The sequence below is a fragment of the Anopheles ziemanni genome, chromosome 2 (assembly GCF_943734765.1).
Source record: "Anopheles ziemanni chromosome 2, idAnoZiCoDA_A2_x.2, whole genome shotgun sequence".
NCBI lineage: Eukaryota > Metazoa > Arthropoda > Insecta > Diptera > Culicidae > Anopheles > Anopheles ziemanni.
This window is the reverse complement of record NC_080705.1, coordinates 30,987,949-31,003,776: the sequence shown is the minus strand read 5'-3', so window position 1 is coordinate 31,003,776 and position 15,828 is coordinate 30,987,949. Positions and strand designations below refer to the sequence as shown.

At 44.8% G+C, this 15,828-nt stretch overlaps 4 protein-coding genes across 4 annotated transcripts; 2 read left to right on the top strand and 2 right to left on the bottom strand.

Annotated features, from left to right (window-relative positions):
- Nucleotides 1–146: 146 nt before the first annotated feature.
- LOC131293367 (uncharacterized) lies at nt 147–1,746 on the bottom strand. The gene is made up of 2 exons (XM_058321446.1): nt 1,213–1,746; nt 147–1,127 (listed from the first exon to the last, which is right to left on the bottom strand). The coding sequence occupies exons 1-2, from the start codon at nt 1,730–1,732 to the stop codon at nt 331–333; spliced, it is 1,317 nt and encodes a 438-aa protein (XP_058177429.1). The 5' UTR covers nt 1,733–1,746; the 3' UTR covers nt 147–330.
- Nucleotides 1,747–2,177: 431 nt separating this feature from the next.
- On the top strand, nt 2,178–3,195 carry LOC131281284 (ATP synthase mitochondrial F1 complex assembly factor 2). Its single transcript, XM_058310561.1, has 4 exons — nt 2,178–2,250; nt 2,324–2,520; nt 2,588–2,698; nt 2,764–3,195. The coding sequence occupies exons 1-4, from the start codon at nt 2,178–2,180 to the stop codon at nt 3,193–3,195; spliced, it is 813 nt and encodes a 270-aa protein (XP_058166544.1).
- Nucleotides 3,196–3,329: 134 nt separating this feature from the next.
- LOC131281243 (conserved oligomeric Golgi complex subunit 4) lies at nt 3,330–5,924 on the bottom strand. Its single transcript, XM_058310512.1, has 5 exons — nt 5,827–5,924; nt 5,543–5,740; nt 4,637–5,470; nt 3,435–4,573; nt 3,330–3,372 (listed from the first exon to the last, which is right to left on the bottom strand). The coding sequence occupies exons 1-5, from the start codon at nt 5,914–5,916 to the stop codon at nt 3,330–3,332; spliced, it is 2,304 nt and encodes a 767-aa protein (XP_058166495.1). The 5' UTR covers nt 5,917–5,924.
- A 427-nt stretch (nt 5,925–6,351) lies between these two features.
- On the top strand, nt 6,352–8,382 carry LOC131291104 (transcription termination factor, mitochondrial). Its single transcript, XM_058320298.1, has 2 exons — nt 6,352–6,792; nt 6,870–8,382. Exons 1-2 carry the CDS (start codon nt 6,408–6,410, stop codon nt 8,369–8,371), a joined length of 1,887 nt encoding a protein of 628 aa, XP_058176281.1. The 5' UTR covers nt 6,352–6,407; the 3' UTR covers nt 8,372–8,382.
- The last annotated feature ends 7,446 nt before the right edge of the window (nt 8,383–15,828 follow it).

The following is a 15,828-nucleotide window of genomic DNA, read 5'->3' as shown; positions in this document are numbered from 1 at the left end:
GGAGATTTTTACTCAACTGGACAATACTAAGATTAACAACAAATACCCGTTTTACCTGATAGACAATAAACATACCAACGACCGTAAAACAAACCACATCGTTAAGTTATTCGTTACATTTAAACATTTATATTTTATTTGTGTGATGTTTTCAAATGCTTTGTACGTTGGAAATAGTTCTTAAAAAAGATGTTACAAAAATTCTGAATTCCTTACTGGTAAAAGTTTCACTTTGGACTTATATTAAAATTCTTTTAAAAAGTAAAACAAAATGCTGATAAAATTGCGTGTGATAAATTCGTATCAAAATTCGTTTCAGTTGCCACCGAACTATTTTCTAATGGCAATGGACAGGTACCCATTATCGTAGTACAGCTCATCCTTTTCGTCCAGGATGTCCGGATTGCGTAACGGTTGGAGATCACGGAATGGATTGATGGCCGCTCGCTTGACGAACGTAAACTTCTCCTCCTCGTACAGCCTTTCCGCCTCGCCCAGTACAATCGTGCAGTCATCGATCGCCTCCGCGTAGGTGTACGAGGTGAATGCAAACGTTACATTCTTAATGCCCAACAAGGAGCGTATTGTCTGTGGCCAGGTGTGTTGTGATGCATTGTTGATATCGTTAAAGCCACAGTTCATTGCAACTATGAGCTGGGGATGTTCCAAGATACCCGGTAGCTCGTGGTATAGCGATCTATAGTACATATGCTCTACCTTCTGACCCCCGTGATAGTTGATGGAAACGGTACTCTTGGTGGTTAGTAATTCAGGCCCGATGAAGCAGATTTTAACCGTTTCTAGTTTCGGTAAGTAGGCAAAAAGTGCGGCGCAAGTTGTACGATTAAAATAAATGGGCTCTTTGCATGCGCCGACAATGTAAATGACCAGTTTGTCTCCCAACTGGTCCGGTATGCCAGTTGTTTGTAACAGGTAGAGGATTGTACCTACCCAGGAAAAGTGCGTGGCGTACTTCAGGTCTTCCAGCTGATTCATGGCAGGTATATCAGGTGATGGTTTTCGAAGTTCCCTGCCCGTTACAGCGCCGGCTAACTTATAGTTATCGCATGGAAACGATATGTCGTCCAGCTCGGGAATGTGTGTAAGGTTAGTCATTTTTGGTTCAACTAGAAATAGTAAGAAATAAAACATTTTAAATGGACCATATTTCAAATATTGATTATACCATAAAAGTTTAGATAAAATACTCACCGTGGTTCAACATAAAATTGAGCGCATACTCTTTGCACCACTTGGAATGTTTGAGTTGATCCTGATCCTGGTGATCTTGGGAGCAGTAGGCAACCTGATGGCAATCTCCGCAAAGCTTTAGCTTTCCTGACGACACATTCTGACAAACGTTGCACAAGAGCGGGTGTTGTAGAAGTATACGCTCATGGTACTCCAACGGACGATTTAGGACCTTGCCCGCCAAGAATATCGCACAGTCAATTTTCCGCTGCAACTGTCGCTTACGGTCACGCTCATCAACGCGCTTATCCAGGATGGCTTCCGCACATCCGAGTATGTGTTCGGCGTTGGTCGCTTTCATCACAGAGGCAACCGCTTGGCAGAACGGTTGATGTATATTCCAATCGAATACCTGATGCTCAACGCTACAATACTTGATTAGCTTGCAATGCGGGCATACTATCTTCGTTTTCGTGGACGGTTTTGTGCAGTTTACGCGGAAGCAATTGTTGCATCGGTTCGTATTAAAGTTGTTGTACATTTTGTTTCACTTTGTTACGATGGCACATTTGTTGATTGGCACAGATGAGATGAGAAAACCTGCAGGAAAAACGTTCATATTTTCAATACCGTAAGTAGATTACCGCCAAGAGGCGTTTGTTATTTACTTACCGAGCAATTATTTCTCCGCAGTCGGTGCTGGAGTCGTAGAATCCTGGAAAACAAGATTGTCTTTTGCATGTCAACAAAACACTTTTCCAGGGAGCTACTTTCCGTCGCGATGAATCTGTCAAATGGGATTCGAATCTTTAGAATCCGTCTAGGGATCGAATCTTCGAATATTCCGAATCCCGATTCTGCCAACACTAGTATTTTGTTTTGCTACGTCTTTCGTAATAAAACCTTACCTTCAACGAACGGATTTTCTGCAAAACATCGGGAATTTACATAAGTTCTTTTGGAGAGAAAACACGTTCATCAAGAAAATGCTACGCTCTTGCCTAGCCAATTTCGCCCGACTCCATCGTCCTGTGCATCAGATATCGATTCGAAATTATCGTACGTACAAAGTTGCACAATGTATCGTTTTTAAGTGTTTATATCATTTGCTCTACCTTGTTTTATGTTTCAGCGGCTTTACCGAAAAGGTTCTACAAAAATACCGGCGTTATATCAAGCAATGGACGATACGAAATAACGCTGGACAGTCGAAAGTTGAAAACGCCCAGAGGTTTACCGTTCTACGTGGAAAGTGAGCCTCTTGCCATTGCGATCGCCACGGAATGGGATGCTCAGAAAGATGTGGTTGATCGATCTACAATGCATTTGGTAGGATTGGCTCTTCTTCAGTGGTTACAGGGCATTTTCTTTACGTATGCTTTACCGGATTTTACAGACCGCCCTCAGCAGCACGGTTATCGATAATCCGAATAGCATCCAGAAGCACGATATGGTGAATTATTTAGTCAACTACTTCAACACCGACACTATCCTGTTCCACTCGAATGTATGTATCGATTTGATATTTTTTGGATTTCTTACCACTAATTACTTTATTCTCTCTATCACCAGGAAGAGCGAGAGTTGAAAAAGCTACAAAACCAAGAGTGGAACCCGATCGTCGAGTGGTGCAACAAACGCTACGAAGTGAACCTCACCTCAACGGATTCGCTTGTGGTGCCAACATTTGAGCCCGGTATGGCAATGAACCTGGCTCGATACTTTACCTCGTATAACGCGGCGGCCCTGCATGGGTTTGTGTTTGCGGTAGATGTGATCAAGTCCATCATTCTTACGCTGGCTTGCGTCGATCGGCACATAACACCCGAGAGAGCTGTGCAGCTCGCGCGGCTAGAGGAGGAATTCCAACAGGGCCACTGGGGAAAGGTGGAGTGGGCCCACGACGTGCAGCGACTAGATTCGCAGTCCCGCTTGTCGGCCGCATTGCTATTCATTTATTTTAACTCGAGCAATGCTTTTGAGAAACAGAAAATTTCACTTTAATGCGGTTGATTAAAATAAACGGACCGACCGACTTATCAAAATGAACAAAATATAGGAAGTAATTGTTAACAGAACGATCGAGTAATGAAGAAAACCCGATTGTTACTTGTGTTATAGGTGCGTTTATTTCAAGGTTATAGTTTAATCTTTTTGATATCCTCCATCTTAAAGTCGATCCTAAAAGAAAGATAAGGGATGTGTTAAAATAGTCACACTCAATTTTTAAATTTATTACCTACCTTAGCGCTAATATCGACCGTGCTTCATTGGCCGTCAATCTCCAGCTTGCTGACGACGATTCCCAATACTCGGGCAGCTCGGAAACACTCTCCAAGTTCAGGATCGTACCCATCTGCAACAGCTTAGCCAGTTTGTCTCTTACTGACCAGGACGTGGCACCGGTCAGGAAGGAAGCGAGCGCTCGTACCTCCTGATCCAACACTAACCCACCCATACGGTTGAAGGTCGTCTTCTTAATTGCACGCTCCATACGGGTCGTTATTTCCGTCGTAACGATGCTGACCAACGCATCAAAGTTGCGTGGCGTCAAGGCTACCTTGAACGAATTCAGCAGCCCATCGATCTGCACGATCAGAAACTGTACAAACGTCTCCCCCGCCTCGTACGTGGCCAGCTCCTCCTCTGTCAGGTTGTGGTTGTGCGTAAGAAACTGATCGACCCACGGATGCAGCCGGGGTTTAATCGCCGATGAACGCAACTGCTGGAAGCCAAAGTCCACCAGCGCTTTTAGCGAATCACCGAACGACTTCAATCCACCCAGACAGCTGTCCAGCTTCTCCTTCTCCCGGGCGCTCATCGTTGGGAACGTGATCTCGACCTCTTCGGCCATCATTTTCCACAGCGTCTCGATGAACTCCGTCGACATGTCGGCATTGTTGAGCGCGGCTATGAACCTTCCCCGTGCATGATCGGAATCGCTCGTCTGCAGCCGTCCCTGCTGGATGGAGCTTTGGAATGCGTTGTACGCTTGGGCCAGATCGATGTAGCCCGTCGGGTAGCCGGCCTTTAGAGGAGATTTGAGAGCCTTCAAAAAGTCCTCCTCGAGGCAGCTGGCCGCGTTGTTGATGACCGCACAAACGCCGTCGAGTGATTGTGTCCCGTTCGAACGACGGATGCACTTTCGCACGATAAAGAACACATCGTCTAGCATGCTCGAACACTGCTGCCCGTCCTCTAGCTTATCGAGCCCGATCGCCTTCAGTACGCTTTCCTCCATAAAGTATCGCTCAAACAGTAGATATGTACCAAGCAGTTCCTGCATCTGCGTGTTTAGACGAGACTTTTGCAGCAAAGTGTTGAGTTCGGACAAACGCTCCTGTTTCACTTCCGGCGAGAGGGAGCTTTTCTCCAAATCGTTCTAAGGGGTTAGAGAAATTCAAATTTTATCTATTCCTGTGAGCAAACTTCATTTTCTACTTACAGTACATCGTCGTTTGATAAATTTCACATACAGCTCCGCACGCGAATGCATGATGGTAATCTCCCCAATCAAACTATCGATGTCCTTCGCGTTCAGCTTGTCGATCGAGCCTCCACCACCGGAAGCTTTTCGGTAATGGCCCATACCGCTCGAACTGTTGCCCGCACTCTTAATATAGTCATTGATTTGTGCGATCCTTCGGCCCGTCTGACGATTGCGATTAAACTCCTGCACGCATTTGGTAACCTCATCATCACACTCTCGCTGCAGTATACGGCATATCTGCACCAACCGGCCCGGCCCATAGCAATTCTCGATGATCGCCTGATTCACTTCGATCACGCGGGCAATATTTTCGAGCAAAATCGTCAATGTGTCTGCGTAAGCGACTGCTGTACGTTTTTCGGCTTTCGCAATGTCCATCGAGGAGCGCAGTTCCTTGGCGGCCTTGGCCTGCAGCTTGCCGCAGATGTACGTCATGAACTTTTCGAGACCCTCGTCGTGCATGCCGAGTAGGGGGAAAATTTTGAAAAACCGTTCCACCGATGCTAGATCATCCCGCTTGACCGCCTCGTCGAACTTTTGGTTTACCATCTGCTGTATCTGTACCGTCGCTTGCTCGAGTGTGGAAACCGCTTTGCTTACGGAGGTAATCGAGCCGCTGACGTCGTCGGCTGTTTTCTGTAGCAGTGTCTTGTCCATCGACAGGAACCGATTCACGTGCGCAGCCCCCTGCTCGAAATCTTCCTCGCGTATTGCAGTCATCACACCCTGGCTGCACAATTGAAGATCGATCAAATCGTGCACTCGCTGCTGACATTCCGAGACTCGACTCTAGTAGAAGGTTAATTGGAGGAACAGTTAGCAGGAACAGAAAGTGATCGTGCCAGCTATTCGATCACTTACCCTTGCCTCATCAAGCCGCCGCACTTTGGCGCTCACACTTTCCGCCAACGATGCGGTGTGGTTGATCATTTCCGACAAATGCCGGCTTTTGTCCGACACCACGTTAAGACTGCTAAGCGCTATTCCTATGCTGCGCATTTTCGCCTCTAGCTGGCACTGCTGCGAAAGGATCTCTTCCAGGCGAGAATCGATTTGTTGCTGCGAATGAATAACGAAACCAATTTCACGATGGTCAAATGTTACGTCGTAATGTAGTTATAGTCATCATATTCAATAGCACACACCTCTTTTTTGGAAATCTTTTCACAAACATCTTCTATCCCAGCCGATGTGCCGATGTCGCTATCGCCTATAAAACTTTCCAATTTTATCATACTGAACGCGTTTTTCTCACAGAACAATTAATTATACAGCGATTAAAAACTTTACTAAACACTGGTGATTGTTTACATTGAATAAAAAGCAAGAAGAAAAGTGATTTGTTGGCAAACTGTCAACCTTGGAGATAAGGATATGTCAATTTAATTATTTTTATCGTTGAATTTTTGTTATTCTAATGTATTTCTTCAAGTAAGATGGCAAAATACAAATTCTACTAGTCCTAATAAAAAATATGATCTCAACTCAATCATCAACGAAGAAACCATGAAAAATTAAGAATTATAAATTTAAAATAGAACTGAATGGTAAAACGATGCGTTTCCTGAAGGGTTTGTTTATTATTATGAATTTTGACGTTTCTCAAACCGGTGTGGTTGGTTACCAAACACTCTTCACTCTCGTACGATCGCGAAAGAAAGAAACAATTTCTACGCTGTATTTTTATCATTTTTGCTTGTACAAATGTAGTTAAATCGTAGCGAAGATGCTGAGGTTACTTCAATTCCTACCTAAGAAGTGCAGTGCTTTAACTTCCCACAGAGGTTTCTTTGCGGGCAGCGTGAATGGTGGAGTTTTGCGTCATGCATTTCGCACAAATGACGACGTAAACAAAGACGATCTGCAGCTATCTTTAGACGATTCGATATCGGCAGCCACAGCACTCTGGAATAAGGAGGAGCTTTTATCGCGCATGAAATCTCTCCTAAACTGCAGCCAAGAGCAGTCGGAAATACTTTACAAAGCGAACAAAAAAGCATTACGTGTATTCGCGCCGAAGCTGTTAACTGATAACATTGAATTGTTGCGTGCACATGGTATCGAAGAGAAGTATATCTACGATAACCCGAGGGTACTTTCGAATCCAACAGGTACAGGATAGGGGGGAGGGGAAGGGATGAGAGATGACAACGACTGTTTGCATAACGATACTTTTCTTTGTTTGCAGATGAACTTACCAAAAAGCTTCGATTATTGCATGAGCTACCAGCTGTAGACGATTTCAAAATGCTATCCCCGTTTCTAAAGGCATCGATAAATGCAATTCAACACATGATCGACGTAGCGAAGCAGGAAACCATAGCCGGTGGAAACCGTATTAACTACGTTAGCGAACGAACCGGCACCGACACAGTGATCGTTACGAAATTTTTTGCATCAAACATTCGAATCTATCGTATTGCGCTTGATAAGTTTACGTCTAATCTAGAAATTTGTCTACAACATCTTGAACCCGCAGATGTCGTTCGACACCTTTCGGTACTAGCTTACGCGCCCGCCTCTATAAGGGAGCGGCTGGCGGCGCTTAAAAACTCTCCGCTGGAAACGATCAAACCATGGATGGTACGGGTACCGGATATTGCGCTTAGCAAATCGTTCGAGGCCGTCATCGAAAAGGGAAAGCAGCCCGTGTTTAAGGACAACGTGACGGGCATATGGTTCGAAACCTACGTTATCAAGCGCATGGAAGCGCTTCTCAACTGCTCCGAGGAAACGGCCAAATCCATTTACGACAAGTGCAAAGGATTCGTTTCACTGGTAGATAATATTGAGTTTTTGTTGGAGAAAAAAATTCGCCCAGAAGCAATTGTGAAACACTCGCTGATACTGACAACGAAGCGAGAGGATTTGCACCAGAAAGTTGCCACCTTGGAAACACTCCAATGCCTGCGGAACTTGAACGATGTCATACCGTTATGCACACTGAAAGTGTATCAGTTGAGAAAAATTGTGTCTACCCTAAACAACGAACAGCTTGGCCCGGGCAGTACCAACCGGATCTACTATTTTGCAGACAGTACTGGCTTCCCACCGAGCGAGGTGACAGAACAGTTTGCCCGCCGAACGTTTATGTTTCGACTTCCTAAGGATAGCTTTTTGGAAAACTTGAAACTATTCCAGCAGCACATGAATCGTGAAGACATCCTGGCCGACCTGTGGGCCTTCAAATACTCACCAGGTATCGTGGCGGAACGTATCGAAAGGGCGAAACAGGTCCGTGGAAAAAAATTGATGCCGTGGATGGTTCGTTGTCCGGATGTAGTGTTGGAAAAATCGTTGCAGCTCACCAAAGAAAGCGGCCTGTTGCTAGGAGAAAATGAAACCATTGTCGAGTATTTCTGCAAACGGTTAGGGTTCGATCGCGAGGTGGCCAATTCCATTATCCTCAAAGCACCCTCCGTCCGAAACGTCCGTATTACGAAGGTTAAAAAGGTGATTGATTATCTGCTGGATGAGCTGGACTATCAACCACAGGACATTGCCCTAAATCCTCGCATCCTGATGCACAGTCTACAAACGACGAAGAAACGGATGAATCAGTTGAAGGAAATTGGTTGTCGGCCAAAGTCTTTAATAATAGTATGTAAAAGTCAACGACAGTATGACTTATTCGTTAAGGAATGGGTTGATTCGAAGGAGAGGATAAAAAAAGTGAAACAATATGGTTGAATAAACCCTATGGCTATTGTTAGTGTAAAAAACTTGAAAAGATACTGTAGAATACAGATTGTAGATAATAATTTAAAAAAAACTGGCAGTAATAACTACTGAATCCGAATTCCACTACTTCACAAACCCTTATTTTTGATATTTGAAATGAAAGTATACTTCAGATAAACAAAGCATTTAACAAATTATTATAACTGGAGTTGTTCATAAAATGTTACAGGTCAAATAAAAAACACTAGTGCTTAATGAATACTCATTGCAATCATTACAAAAATCAGACGCTGTACAGTAATATCAAATAGAGTTAAAATATGATCAACTGCCATTAAGCTGACGTTTTGATAAATGAATTTGAAATTGTGACTGCTACACTGCAATATTAAAGAAGGTGAAGTTATAGCCATATTTTGACATTCTTGTGAAGGATAATATTAAAATTAGGAACAGAAATAATCATGAAGGGCCGCGTCTAAAATCCCGTGTTGCGCTAAATGTTTTTAAATGAATGACTTACGATTTTACATAAAGTTTTGATAACCAAAATTCAATTGTACAAATGTTAAACCAACAATACGTCAAATACGACTGTCAGCTGTTTCTCTGCCGAATCACCTGACCTGATTGAAGTCGCAGCACGAATCTGCAGTCTGTTCCGAGCAACTGAACGGAAAAGAGCGTGTGTGGTCGGCCGCCGCACGCATTGTGTACAGTTTTATTTTTCTAGCATACCCATTCGAGAAGCAAAGTTTTTAGTGCTTGAACGTTCATCTGAACCGCAAACAATTAGCGTTCGTATCGCGGCATTACTCGCTGCCGTGTGTAATCATCCATATAGTGAAAGGTGAAACAATGGCGAGTCCCTAGTTCGGTCAGTCGTAAAAGAGCAAAGCAAAACGCAGCAGCACGGAGAGCACCGAAAAGGTTGCTAGGAAAGAAAAAAAAGTAAGTGGTGATGGCGAAGCAGTCACAGAAGTGTTGCCGTTTTGTGTTGTTCGTTGTCTCTTGCGAAGATCTGTGCAAGGACCTGGCGTAGATTTGTCGTGGCAGGATCGCGCTTATTATGATTATCTCGGTAATTTTCCACTTCCTGCGACCCTAATGGGGAGGGTGGACCATAAGGTCCTTGCCTGCCTGTTGGTCGCAATGTTTTTTCTTTTTCTTGTTTTCCTCCCTCGTTCCATTCGATACGATGAACTGTGTTGCGAGAAGGTAGTGTAGCTTTGTGTACGCACGGGTTTTAAGAAGTACACCATACTGCTGCGCCTTTGTTATGAGTTTACGCGACTTCTGCCCATCGTCGAGATCGTCGGAATGGGCAAACTTTTACGGTACAGTTTTTTTGGGAGCTACGGGCAAGAAAAGATGAAGTTAAACCTGATAGCACAACACACACACTAGACCTGGGAGAGCTGTAGAATGATTTGTACGGTCGGAAGTGACGTAAACGGGGTGGTGCGAAGGGGTGGCGTGGTGTGTTTGTTGCTGAAGGTTATCCGCTTTCCGTGTGTGCAAGTGTGTTCGCTTATGCTAAAACACAAGCACTAGTGTTTTTCGTTTCGATCGTTTAGTCGCTTTGATAAGTCTGAAATATTTCCTATCAACTTCGCAGCTCGTGCAGTGTTGTGTGCCCTTTCGCGTGAAGAAACCAATCATATGCTAGAAACGATGATGAGATTACTCATGAACCCCCCCGAATCACGGTTTCAGACTATCTAGCCTGTGGCACGAAACATGTACGCACTAATGGGCAACACAGTTAAGGGCCTGATGACGTCGTTTTTTGTTTTGCGTTTGGGGATCACTTTTTAAGGGTTTCGTTCTTTTTCTCTGCGTAGTGCGTCCCATGCGAAAAAATAAATCACTAGCCAGTAGTGGATGTTCTTCGCACTGGTACACTTAAATGTGTGAGTAGACCAGTTTGCCACCCAGTGTGGTACGTATGTTTCTGTGCGGTTTGTGACACGGTACGTACCTGTTCTTCGACGGTCCGCGGCTCAAGCAGATCAAGTAGTCCTCGCCGAGAGGTTCGTAGCAACCGAGGGAAGAAAACGCGAATCCTACCTTCAAACTTGCTGTGAACACCACCAAGATCTGTGCTGTTTCCTAGGTATATTCGTGACACCGTCGATGTTTACAAATACTCTCACCTACCCCCAACCCCCCATTCTCTACCTCGTTCGTTCGTTCAAAGTGAGATCTGCTAGCGGGATGGTTTGCTTGGTTTTGCCAAAAATAAAAACAACAAGGTTGTTGCAGGACAGGTACCAAAACAAAAACGAAACGCAAAAAGAAAACAGTAAGGAAAGAGCATCGCGCATTAAAAGTCCCGAGTGACGTGCTCCTGGGTTTCTTCGAGGAGGTGAACAAGATACGGGATAGTGTCTCTGCACTCTGCGTACAAGAGGCGAAAAGTCGGCCATTCCGACCGAAATCATATGGTCGTGGGTACAGCGTTTTCCTTTCGTTTCCATACGTTATACCGTGTTCGGCGCGATGACGCGATCAAATGGCGATCCCAGCTACGTGACGGGGGACCGAAGGAAAGAAAGCATAAAGAAAAGCCTACTCGATCGAAAGTGCCTCGCAGCGTCTCGAAACAAAGAGCACGGGACACGGGTTCAATTGCCTGCGCGGAGTGGTGTGATAAATATTTTGCAATTTCGCGAAAAGCGCGCGCGTGTACGTGTGTGTGTGCGTGTTTGTGCGCAGAACGCAAGATTAGTTTTTGTTTGTGTTTTTCCTCTTTCGTCCCCCTCCCCCCGCCCCCCACCATCACTTCGTGCTTTGTTTTGGGACCAATGTCAAGAAAAGGAAAACAAAACAAACTGGGAGGGTAAAAAAACATTTAGTCCTGCGTTGCAATGGCAGAAATTTAATTTTACGTAGCGATTTAAAAACAGCACACACCGCGAGTTTTGCGGCGATGATGTAGTAGTGTTCATTCATGATTTCGCATGAATTAAAGAGCTTGATTAGCAAGGAAATAGAAATGTCCATCCTTTTCTTTCTTGAGAGCCGTATTTGTACCAAATGTGACATTTCCATCGATTTGTTTCGCTCGGGACAAAACTTTTCCAAAATCGCAGGCCCCCATTGAACATCCTTTGTGTGATGCCAGAAAGGGTGTTTTTTTTTATTTCTGGTCCTTTTTTTCACAAACCCCCAGGGCATTAATTGACGGATAAAGTTTCGTAACCAAGCATATCATATTTACCTTACCGTTTCACACCAGGCCGGCATGAGGACATTTAAATATTACCCCGCATTAATCCGCAAAGGTAACCCATTCCCAGTCGTGTTTTCTTCGGTCGGAAGAAAGGAGCAAAAACTCGTCGCCACTTCAAATCCCACCGCCCAGACATATAGTGCAACTGTCTGTTTGCCTGCTTGTCTGGACCCGGTCCTCCGTCGAGCTGTCCTCTTTTCTACCGTGAGTGATGCACGTGCTGCATTGCTGCAGCTTCAAACGGTGTCTAGTGACGCCTCCACTGGGTAAACTGCACCTTTTCGCCGGGTTATCTCTGCCCGGAGCCACTTGCAGTCGCACACGGAGCTCAGCTAGTTTTCCACCAGTACCAGTTATCAATGATTATAGCTCACAGACAGACAGTGTTTTGGTGTTGCAACAAGGCAAATATAAAGCTTGCGAGTTTGTAATTTCAATATCGATTTTAGGCACGCTGCCGACCACCGGTATGGTATCTTGGGGGAAAGTCAAAGTAAAGGGTAGTAAAAAATAACTACACACTTCCAGCGATGTGTTTCCCCATCAAACCGCGGTTTTGTAATCCGAGTTGGTAAATATTTCCCTGCAAATAACACGACCCTTCGGTGGGGGCCTTTTTCATACGAAAAAGAGATTTTAATTTTCTGATGCGGTTACCCATATCGATTACGCTTGATGCTCGTTTTTGTAGCTCTTCCGTTGCTTATCAGCACCAGATGGTCAAGAACCGAGAGCAGGTAGTTAATTAATCAATCACGTCACTTTCCTCTTCATAATTACTTTTTGCCATCGATCGATGATTGACGAGAGAACGATGTTTACGTACGATACGTACGATACGTTGAACTTACCGTCGTTAAAGTTATCGCCCTTATGGGAAAAACTTAATAACACCTCTTGGTGGCTTTATTGTTTATTACTGGATGAGTATTAGAAACAAAAGATAAACATGTCGGTAGTATTTTTCTTTGTTGTCTGTTATCATATTTTGTAACCTTTTGTTTTTCCTAGGACCTCCCTTCAATCAATTGCTCACACGGTAAATAAAACACTCCCAATAATTTTTCTGCTTACGTTTAAAGGTTTACTTCCCTCCCGTCGATACTCTAATCATCCTCCCCCTTTTATCGTTGCTCCGCGAATTCCTGTTTTATCTACACAGTACCGATTCGATTTTCTGATGCAATAGGTTTGGTCATGAAATATTCATTCGTTGCGAGTGGAAATAGCATTACACACGGTTGTGCACAAGTGGTTTGGTAGAATATTCCAAAATGGCTCTCTGCTGTCGATGCACTAATACTCTTTTCTCATCAAACGGGCAGCCGGTTTGTAAAGGAAATGGTAGACGAGATACATCGAGAATCATTTTAAAAACGTAACTGCTGAAATGTTTGCTTAACGACGATGGGACACTTTTCCGGTAGGTTAGTGGGTTTTTACGTTAACAAAAAATGCTTGCCCATTGGTACACGCCCGCGATCACGTCGACGGAAGAAATGCAAACATAAGGTACGTGTCTTAGAAATCTTATCGCGTCAACCTGACCGACCAACCTGGTGGCACCCGCGTCGGAAGGGTGGACTCTCAGTAAGCAATCCTTCTTTACTTTTTTTTCGATAACGGCAAAATGTCGTCAAGAGCACCGCCACGTTTGTTTTTTTTTTATTTTTCCTTGCGTGAATCACTCTTGCGGAAGCGTGGTGTGGTGGGTAAAGGGTGCTTAGAAGTAGCTAGAAATGAGTTCGACGGCAAGGTTCAAGGCCCGTCGTTCGGGCCGTGGGTAATGATAATTTGAGGGCACGATCGACGCCATCGGTGTCGGCGGTTTTGCCTGCCGCCGGCTCTTAAGCTGTGCTCGGTTCAGTATTTAGCATTTTTGCGTCATAGCAGTTGGTGTCCGGCTTCGTTTTGCCGCCTAGAAAAACAAAAGAAAGTAACACAAGGACACCACTGTGTGCAGTGGATGGCTGTAAACAGGATCGTTCGAACGGAGAATAAACTGTGTCTTTGGCGAGAATCGTAACACGCCAGTTCGTTTGAAGACAAAGACTGCAATAAGTGTCATGTCGAGGGCAGGCCTTGAACGAAGATCGTTAACTGCACCATTAAAGTTTGGCAAAGTGTTTTGTGTTGGTTGCGATGGTTTTGGAAATAGAAAATTAAATAGACTATAGGTACTGGAAACACTTAAAGGGACGATCAAAGAAGCTTTAACTGTTTGTCTGGATACAAAACGAAACGCTCCATTAAGTGTCATTTGGATGTCTGATGCATGTCAAAACAAAGACCGGAACACAAGACGGTAGCATCTTCGTTGATCAGTCCGCAGATCGCGTACCGGACACTACCACCACCACCACACCTTCGCATCGCGGTTGACCTCCGCGATCGTACGTGCCGCACAGATGATCCAAACGTAGTGATGTTGGTGCGGAGTGAACAACGAAATGTAAAACCTCTTTGAAGCACTCGCAGATCCACTACAAATGGGCCAAACAACGGTGCCCGCGGACACACACAACCGCAGCGCGAAACCAATCCACGTTGATCATCTGTTTTGTGTGATCGTACACCTTGCGTCCGTGTTGGTGGCGCGGCAGGTAATGCCAGCTGCTTGATCGCGAACTCTGGTTCCGCGAGCTCCCGTCACCGTCTACGCGCTTTTGCGCGTGTTTTGGCAAGTGCTGTCCGCTGTCCCCACCGCAGCATTATCAGCATCACACTAATGGAAAGGGAAGTCCCAATTTTATAAGAAACATGCGCAATTTGTCCACCGAGCAGAAAGTTTGCTTCGGGTCTCGTTATACTAATGACGTAGATTACGTTTGTCATGACGTGAGATTTGATATTTACGCGAATGTTCCAAGTAAAACTGACTGTCACCGTCTATGCATGACGGGATCGTTTGTTGTTTTCCCTTTAATTTGGCCACCATATGAATTTTGCCATCCTTTACCTATTTTAAATTACCTTTTACTGTCACATCCCCTCTATCCCATGCCAGCTCAATGATTTTCCACATTGAAGTGTGTCTCGTTATCAATAATTTCATGCTAGCAAAGTACGAATTTTGCACACAAACACACACATCCTTACACCATGTTCAACTTCCGCCAGACACGTCGGAAGCCCGGCCGGAAGACGTTCGAAACCCCCAAGTGATTATGGTGTGGTCTGAAGGTCGGACTGGGTTGGCTATTTTGCCGGAAGAATTTTTCCGTAACGCGGAAGCCACGAATTTTCCCTCCTTCATACCGGGTAGGCTGACCTTCTGCTCTGCGCGAATGGATATAATTCTGCAAGGTTCTGCCAACGGGGTGCTGTTGAAGATGATGAAAAAATATGTTACTAATGAAGAGGTGCAATCCTTGGCAAAAGCATTTCAAGAAGGTCAATTTTGTGTACTTTAACCGTACGGCGAATTATGTGTGATTGAATTAATCAGTTATTAGGTTTTTGTACCAATTGTTTCGTACATTCAACCATTTTAAACTGCTTCATTCGTTTGTCTGTCTTTCTCTTTATTCGCACGAGAAAGGCAATGTATGAAATGTATGGATTGATAACTCTTGAAGCCCCCACGAAAAGGGAAAAATGGTACGATCTTTCCTTCCCCCGTGGCCTCCTTTTACTCACGGTTATCGGCTCGTGCCTCCGGGTGGCGTGAGTACAACGTAATATGGTATCTCGCTAAAAAAAACCCGATTTAAAGGCGCAAATAATCTACATTAATTCCTCCATGGGGTGGGTGGAGGGCGCATTTGTCAGGAGGAGTGTGTTTGTTTACCAACGTCGTTCAAGCACACACACAAGGTGTGTTTGTGTTTATGATTTTTCGTTCACCGATCCCGGCGATCCTCCTCCCTTGCTTGCGAGAGTTCCTCCCCGGCGGGTTACAATCGACGCCTCCTGTCACCTAATCTCGCCACCGTACCTTTTTTTTCCCCCCAATAAGACTGCCGATACGGCCGTAATTAGGTCAGTGGTGGATTGTTTTTGCCGTTGAGGTAGGATTGCACACTGTCGCCCCTACCGCCCCGCCAATGGTAAGGTTGTTGTTTTCGCCGGGTTTGAAGAAAAACAAAATAGCAAAAGAACCACCTCAAGTGGGGACAAGGTGAAGCGCAGAGATATGATGCGAAATGGCGTGCCGGGCGGACGTGTGTTGAGGCGTAATTTCTCCTCCCGTGGTGCACTCTCGCGTCGATGTTTTCGAAGCGAAAACACA

What these genes read in the sequence shown, in the direction of transcription:
- LOC131293367 (XM_058321446.1), bottom strand. Translation starts at nt 1,732, where the DNA reads ATGTACAACAACTTTAATACGAACCGATGCAACAATTGCTTCCGCGTA. An exon ending in CAATTTTATGTTGAACCACG is followed by an intron (nt 1,128 to 1,212) that starts GTGAGTATTTTA and finishes TACTATTTCTAG; the next exon opens with TTGAACCAAAAATGACTAAC.
- LOC131291104 (XM_058320298.1), top strand. Translation starts at nt 6,408, where the DNA reads ATGCTGAGGTTACTTCAATTCCTACCTAAGAAGTGCAGTGCTTTAACT. An exon ending in GGTACTTTCGAATCCAACAG is followed by an intron (nt 6,793 to 6,869) that starts GTACAGGATAGG and finishes CTTTGTTTGCAG; the next exon opens with ATGAACTTACCAAAAAGCTT.
- LOC131281284 (XM_058310561.1), top strand. Translation starts at nt 2,178, where the DNA reads ATGCTACGCTCTTGCCTAGCCAATTTCGCCCGACTCCATCGTCCTGTG. An exon ending in GATATCGATTCGAAATTATC is followed by an intron (nt 2,251 to 2,323) that starts GTACGTACAAAG and finishes TTTATGTTTCAG; the next exon opens with CGGCTTTACCGAAAAGGTTC. An exon ending in CTATCCTGTTCCACTCGAAT is followed by an intron (nt 2,699 to 2,763) that starts GTATGTATCGAT and finishes CTCTATCACCAG; the next exon opens with GAAGAGCGAGAGTTGAAAAA.
- LOC131281243 (XM_058310512.1), bottom strand. Translation starts at nt 5,916, where the DNA reads ATGATAAAATTGGAAAGTTTTATAGGCGATAGCGACATCGGCACATCG. An exon ending in GGCGGCTTGATGAGGCAAGG is followed by an intron (nt 5,471 to 5,542) that starts GTAAGTGATCGA and finishes ACCTTCTACTAG; the next exon opens with AGTCGAGTCTCGGAATGTCA. An exon ending in CGGTCGATATTAGCGCTAAG is followed by an intron (nt 3,373 to 3,434) that starts GTAGGTAATAAA and finishes TCTTTCTTTTAG; the next exon opens with GATCGACTTTAAGATGGAGG.